Below are 8032 nucleotides of genomic sequence, written 5' to 3'. Positions count from 1 at the left end.
ACACTCTCCATCCAACCTCACTGAGCTCGAGCTGTTTTGCAAGGAAGAATGGGCAAGAATGTCAGTCTCTCAATGTGCAAAACTGATAGAAACATACCCCAAGCGACTTGCAGCTGTAATTGGAGCAAAAGGTGGCGCTACAAAGTATTAATGCAAGGGGGCCGAATAATATTGCACGCCCCACTTTTCAGTTTTTTATTTGTTAAAAAAAGTTTAAATTTTCCAATAAATTTTGTTCCACTTCACGATTGTGTCCCACTTGTTGATCCTTGACAAAAAATTAAAATTTTATATCTTTATGTTTGAAGCCTGAAATGTGGCGAAAGGTTGCAAGGTTCAAGGGGGCCGAATACTTTTGCAAGGCACTGTACATTTCTATGGGTCTGCATTATATATTATATGTGTGTGTGTGTGTATATACATATATTACATATATATATATATATATATATATATATTTTTTTTTTTTTTAAAGTCATTATTTATTTATTTTCAAACTGCATTTTTACACCCAGAGTGAGGGGGCACACTTTAAATATATTAAAGTGATATAGGCATCTTCGAGTGAACTTTCAAGTAAATTCAAGTATTTTGAGGTCGGCTGAGTGTCCTCTTTTTTGGAAATCAAAATATGGTCACCCTACTCAATGGTCGTGCAATTTATCGTGCAATTCATGGAAGCCCCAATGCTTTCGGACGCAGTAAACTCATTGGATGTGTTGCATAAAAGGCGTTATGTGGAAAAGCTTCGATCGATCCAGTCGCCAGATCCATATTTGATGCCCAAATCGATATTTTTGGACCCGCTGTCTTCGCCGTCTCTGCCTGACATCTGCTACCCTGATATCTACAACTATCTTGTCCACACAAACTCAGCCTATTCTCACGAAAGTTTGAAAAACTAAGAGCTTGGAGGCTTATAAATACTTCGTTGCTGGTTGGGTGAGACAGGTCCTCGTCCACGAAAATTCGGCAGGAATCTATCTTGTGCTCGGGAAGGTGAGTTACGAAATTTTCAATTCAAAATCTTTTATTCTCGCTAACATCAACTGTCAAGTCTAAATGATTTCATGTCATTTGTCAATGCAGCTAGGGCTTTTTATGTTTATATGGTTTAGCGATAGCACTACTCCAGATTGTCCCTAGTTGAATTTATTTTTTGGGCTTTTGACCTCAATAGTGAAATTGTAAATTCATTGTATGACAACTTTCTTACTATCCCCTTATAATTATATATTTTCAGGTAGTTCACTCACAACGTCTAAGTGAGACGCCTCTATCACCCTGGTTTGCTACTCAGCCCTCAGGAAAAATTTTGTGTGGACATTGCACCTGCATGGCTGGTTTGGGTGAAACATGTTCACAAGTCACTGCTGTTATGTTTTCTGTAGAAACGGCTGTAAAGATGAAAAATGACACTACCAGCATTTCAGTTGCTTGTAGCTGGCTAGCCCCTTCACAAAACCAAAATGTTGAGTTTGCCAGATCATCAGACATAGACTTTACAAGCCCAGCAGCAAAAAAGCGGAAATGTGCTGGGGAGTCAGTTACTGTAAGTCAGTAACCCCAGATAAACAGTTACTGCCACCCCCTCAGGATTATACTGATTTTTACCGAAAATTACACTCTTCTGGTGTCAAGCCAGTGCTACTGTCAGTCTTACCCGATTACTGTGAGGAGTTTGTCCCCAAGACTGTTAAGTTGGACTTGCCGAAACCAATGTCTTCCCTCTTCATGGAGACACATGTGTCTAAATCATTGGATGAACTTACAGCGGAAGCAAGTACAATTATGACCGACATGAAAATTGATGATTCTCAGGTCAGGCTAAATTCACTGTCATTGTCGAATTGTAATATTTTAAGCTGTGACCAGTTCAGTGAAAATGTTGTCTTCATTTCAGATCAGTGCCATAGAACAAATTACTAGAGAACAGTTAACCACGAAATCCTGGTTTTTGTATCGGGCCGGCCGTATTATAGCTAGTAACTTTAAAGCTGCATCTCGGACAAAGAAAATCCCTCCAACTCACTGATTCAGAGGATATGCTACCTACCCTGATGCATTCAAATTCACAACAGAGGCTACAAGGTATGATCAAAAATCATAAAGTCCCTTCAAAATAAATGCATTTTTCACAGGTTTGCATTCATACACATTTTTGAAGGGGAGGATCATTATCATCTTATCACAATATTTATATCCATTGATACATATTTTCAATTTTCATTGAAATGTAGGAGTGACAAACATTATTTCTAATATTTTTAATATAATTTTATCATTGTAGGTATGGATGCAGTCATGAATTGAAAGTGAGGAAAGACTATGAAATGATCACTAAGCCAAAACACAGAAACATGAAAGTGACAGAGAGTGGATTCTTCATTCATAAGGAGCTTCCTTACATAGGTGCCTCACCTGATGGCTTAGTGACGTGTGACTGCTGCGAAGGAGGACTCCTGGAGATAGATTCACAAAGATTCAACAATCGAAAGTGCAGTGCAAGATAAAAATTTCTGCATAGAGTCTTGATGGGCATTTCAGATTGAAAGCAGACCACACATACCTGTACCAGATCCAGTGTCAGCTCGCTGTGACTGGCCGGAGCTACTGTGACCTGTGTTTGTGGACCTGTGGTTTGCTTATCCAGCGCATAACCCTGGAAACAAAGTTCTTTGCCGAAGCATTGGAGAAGGTTGCCACTTTCTACAAAATGTGCATACTACCTGAACTTCTTTGCATGTACTTCTCCCATAAAAAAATACATTGTGTTTGCCAGTTGAAAATGTAGAGAACAAGATATGTTACTGCCAAAAAAGTGACACTAAGAAGACAATAATTAATTACAGCAGTGATGATTGTAAGATTAAGGCTTACCACAAGGAATGCTGCGGTCTTAAAAATATTACCTAAAAAGGGCTGGTTTTGTCAGTATTGTAGGACATTGCTGAAGAGAAAAAAATGTACAAACAAACAATAAAAGAATAAACAACGAATAAAATTCTCATATACCATTGTAAGAAATCCTTTAATCTTTTTTTTATCAATTTCATTTCCACAGTAATGTTATAAATCAGTCGGACGGAACAATGGGAGGGCAGGCATTGCAAAGTGCACAAGCAATTGCAACAATTTTATCGAGACATGTTGTTTCATCATTGGCTGATTGAATCATAGTGAAGGGAACTACTGAATTTAGAACAGACATTTTTTTTCGAACCATTTCTAGAACTCTTTCTACATGTATCCTGACATTAGCAATTTTTCTTGTTTCTGAAACATCCATGGTATCCAGCTGAGATTTACTTCTAGGAATGTGTAATGTAGCATGTCGAAGGGCAATTGAATTGGCAACATCAAAATCACGATCTGCAAGCACAACGTCACCTCTCTTGAGCTTATCCAGGTAACCTGAATGGTCAGTGACATATTTATCTGATGTTCTGCCCCCCCACCCTTTTGAAATGAAAGATATATGCCCTTGAGGTGTAATACTGATTAGGAATTTTATAGTGTTATGGGATTTGTACTGAGAGTAGGTTTGAGCTTGAGTTTGCAGGTCACTGGGTATGGCAATGAAAAATTCAACACAATCTATTATTGACGTACAATTCTTAAATTCTCCATAAAAACATGCAGGTAAAGATTGCCGAATAATATCCCCATCAGGCCAGAACACAAGAGCAGGTACAGCATACTTATAAAGAAGTTCAATATTATCCAGGAAAATCCGAGAAACAGTCGAACTGCTCAGCTTAAATAAACAGGCCAAAAAATCATTGTTAATGAAGAACTTCATCTTCAGTAGGCAGATGATGACCTGCTGGAATTTTGACACTCTTCTTTCAGTCATGTGTGGTTTCACCAGCTCAAATATTGCCATGAGCACTGCCAGACAGGGAAGTCCAGTGAAGTTGGTCACCTTCGCAGAATTTTCATTGGTAAAGCCAGATTCATCAAAGCTACTTTCACTCAGCTTTCTTTTCAGTTCAAGATTTTCAGTCCTTAACCTCCGGCATTCCTTCTCAAGTGATGCAATGTCATCCATAGTACAACTCGTTTGGGTCCCCATATCAACAGGGGCATTGACATTGGGGCCAGCTTCAACAGCCACCTCTACATCCTGACACACACTCTGTTCACGACAACACTTTTTCGAAAGATCCAACAATGCATCCACTGCATTGTTACGACGGAAATTTTCCTGTCTTTTTGTCTTTGATTTTTGCCGACTTGCAGATTTCTCTGCCATCTCTTTCCTTGCTCGTTTGACAGAGGATTTCTTGTATGAAAATATTGAAGGTACATAGTCTGGACTCCGTGGGTTGTCATTTTTTTTCCCTGCAAAATAAAGATTTTGAATATTAATATAAATGTAGCCATAGACTGTGTAAATGTGAAGATGTTAACTTAGATATGTCCAAAGTCCGGCCTGGGGGCCAAATACAGCCCGTGGTCAAATTTCATCCGGTTTTCTGCCAAAATCTCCTACATCGGCGAAACGTCCTACATTGGTCGAATTTGACACCCAAAGTACTACCGTGAGCTCTAAACTTGTTTTGTTTGGATGCATACAGGACTAACGTACTAAAAAAATGCCTGCAGAAAATACTTTAATGTAGTTATATCAAATAAGGACGGTGTTCGGCCATTCCTTACTACGCGGCGAAACGTCTACACAATGCTCAGCGCGCTTGCGCATGCATCCGCACGCATGCGCACATGGGTTAGAAGTGGCGAGTACTCACTATTTTGTATTACCCTCTCATACTTTTAACCATTGTGTTTTTTTGTGTTAGCTTTGAAGCAGTTGACCACATTAGTCACCTAGCGTATTTAAACCGCCCTTATTTGATATAACTCCATTTAAGTGTTTTCTGCTGGCATTTTTTTAGGACGTTATTCCTGTATGCATCTAAACAAAACAAGTTTAGAGCGCACGGTAGTACTTTGGGTGTCAAATTCGACCAATGTAGACGTTTCGCTGATGTAGCAGATTTTGGCAGAACAACGGTTCAAATATGCTACGTTACTAATGTGGTCAACTGCTTCAAAGCTTAACACAAAAAAAAAAACACAATGGTTAAAAGTATGAGAGGGTAATACATGCAAAAAGTATCTTCGAGGCAGTGAAAAGGTTCTAAATAACTAAATAAAAAAAATAGTGAGTACTCGCCGCTTCTAACCGCTGCACGCATGTGTGTGGATGCTTGCGCAAGCGCGCTGAGATTGTCTACACGTTTCGCCGCGTAGTAAGGAATGGCCGAACACTGGCCCCCAGGCTCTGTCATAAAATCAATAACGTCTGGCCCAGTGGCGCCTCCAGAAATTTTTAATAGGGGCGGCCGGATGGGGCCACTTAAAATCTTGGGGTGGCACACCAAAACTAAAAGCCATAATTTCAGGTTTTCATTATATTATTGCAGTAAAAAGGTCAGGGGAAAACTATCAGAAAGACTTAAGGACACAGCTACTGATATACTTTGGTGTATTGTGTAATATTTGATTTTACTAATGATTTAATGTGCATAGTCCATTACTGTCCAGTCAACATTTTGAGTTCCACAACAATTTTATTGCATTATGAATATATTAGGCATAAGGTGTACATTCTTCCCCACGTCACTTCCTACAATATTTATAGTTGCTGTGGGAGAGATGACAAAGCTTTTGCCAATTATAAGCACGGCCCCAAGGAATGCTTGTATCTACTCCACTCTGCCTCTTACATCTGTATATAGGTAAAACGGCGCCATTGTAGGCTGTTTGCGGCAACGCGTGAATGAGTCGTACTGCAAATGCGTTAGTGGCGATAAATATTTTCACTTGATTAATTAAAAAATTAATTACCGCCCGTTAACGCGATAAATTTGACAGCCCTACATTTAACAAAACAAAATAAATGCATTCATTTGGGATGAAATGCATAACTGATGCTACAACAATCTAACGATATACTGGCTAGAGGGGTGGCTAACCAATTTATAGGGGTGGCCATGGCCACCCCTGGCCACCCCCTAGTGGCGCCACTGGTCTGGCCCTCACACAGACTTAATAATTTGGTCAGCAGTACTGCTACTAGCATATTAAATAGCTTGCACACTAAATGCTGCTCCTCATTTACCCACTAAAAGGCAGCAGCACTCTAAGCAACATTTCCCCGTATGACCCTTTACTTCCAATTTTCTAAAATGGCGACAATCAATACCAAAAGTTGACTGCGATGACCGACGCTTCAAGGATAGGTGCATATTGGACTATTTCTTCACTAAAATACGCAACAACTGCGTCTGCTTCATTTGCAAAGAGACAGTCGTTGTTTTCAAAGAGTTCGATGTGAGGCGATATTACAAAAAAAGACACGCTGACATGTACAAGATTACAAGGAAGATACGCAGCGAGAAATTGAAGCAATTAGAAGCTAGTTTAATTCCACAGCAGCAGTATTTCGCAAGAACCCGAGAGTCGAAAGAAAACGCCACAAAGGCTAGTTGCGAGATTGGTGAAATTATGAATTGAAAAAATAATAATAAAGCAAATGCGACACACAGAATGGCTTGCTAAAATTGTTTAAATATATCGTTCTACGTAAAGCACCTAAGCTAAGGTCGACCCCCCCCCCCCCCCCACACACACACACACATTTTTACCACACAAAATCTGGCCCCCTTAGCAAAAAGTTTGGACACCCCTGTTTAACTGATGATCCGTAGACGAGGCCAGCTTCTTTCACTTGGTACCGGCTAAATATTATTTTTTAAAAATAATGATGGTGGAAGAAAGGAAAGAAATAAACATCTAGAATTTGAAACTGTATGTTGTCGGCGATTAGCCTCGCCATGATCTTAATTGTGGTTATTTGTCAGCCCCAAACTCTCTAAATATATATTAAATGCATCTTACCAGATATAAAATGACTACTACATAGTCTGTGGTGATGGTTTGGTGCCCAGTTTTCCCGTCGAATTGCAGCTGTCCATCTCGCTCTCCTCTCCGGTTCTCTCGGAATTCGGTAGAATTTCAAGTCTCTCCGTTTATCTTCTCTGTTAGTGCAACCAACCGCCACACATGCCTTCACCATTTTGATTAATCAATGTGAACGAGCAGAAACACGCCGTAAATAGGAGGAATGTACGTAGCTGTAACACGTTAACACGATGTGCTGACGGACAAAATGGTGGAACAAGAGAGGCGGGGCGGTGTTGTGACGTCACAATATGAAACAAAAGTTGTTACGCCTCGTGAATATTCTGTTGAGTTTGATGCGATACCAGAGGGCTCGCGAAGATTATTACAAAATTCTCATAAAGGTAGAAATTGTAACGTGCCAATCTTTGATCCAAAGCTCTGAAGCCTCCAACCATTGTTTGAGAGGACTTATTTTGCGTAGAAAATATTTATTAAGAAATAAAGTAAAATAAATCACACTCAAATTACTTAACAGGTGTTATCCTGTAAAGACGACAATGGTTAAATTTAAAATTAATATCGGTCTTTGTCAGGTGACGTAACGCTTGCAAAAGCCGCAGTGCATTGTGGGTCGAATCGCTATTTTGAGTGCTCACTTATTGTAAACAACTGAGCAGTGAGAATCGTCTTTGCTCTCATCGTCTTTGATAAAATGGGACACTCGTGTTGTGTGAAAGGCTGCCATAAATCACACGACAAAAATGGCAGCAAAGTTGACCACGACGTAAGATTTTTTTTGTGAGTTTTTTTTTTAAGTATTGATACTGAATATTGCTGTTTTTTTGCTTTCTCGTTGGCTAACCTCAGCTAGCTAGCCTCACTTGTAAACTACAGGCAAAGAGGGAGGGCAGTGGAAATGGGTTAATCCGTTCGTTATAAATCAGCGTTTAATTTATTCAGTCATTGTTTATAAAAACATTGTAGCGTGAATGATTTGAAAGATAAAGGTAAACAGCAAAAATGCACAGAAATATTTATCAATGCGTGAGATTTCCTTTTGTGATCTGAGAGATCTGATGGGATGGTGGCATGTCTGATTAAGTGTTAACGATTGTATATT

At 39.5% G+C, this 8032-nt stretch overlaps 1 protein-coding gene across 1 annotated transcript; it reads right to left on the bottom strand.

Annotated features, from left to right (window-relative positions):
* Window positions 1-3012: 3012 nt before the first annotated feature.
* LOC130915103 (uncharacterized) lies at window positions 3013-7174 on the bottom strand. The gene is made up of 2 exons (XM_057834841.1): window positions 6907-7174; window positions 3013-4344 (listed from the first exon to the last, which is right to left on the bottom strand). The coding sequence occupies exons 1-2, from the start codon at window positions 7082-7084 to the stop codon at window positions 3077-3079; spliced, it is 1446 nt and encodes a 481-aa protein (XP_057690824.1). The 5' UTR covers window positions 7085-7174; the 3' UTR covers window positions 3013-3076.
* Window positions 7175-8032: the final 858 nt, after the last annotated feature.

Source organism: Corythoichthys intestinalis, chromosome 4, assembly GCF_030265065.1.
Source record: "Corythoichthys intestinalis isolate RoL2023-P3 chromosome 4, ASM3026506v1, whole genome shotgun sequence".
Classification (NCBI taxonomy): domain Eukaryota; kingdom Metazoa; phylum Chordata; class Actinopteri; order Syngnathiformes; family Syngnathidae; genus Corythoichthys; species Corythoichthys intestinalis.
Note: the sequence above shows the minus strand (reverse complement) of the source record. Positions and strands in the feature narration are given on the sequence as shown.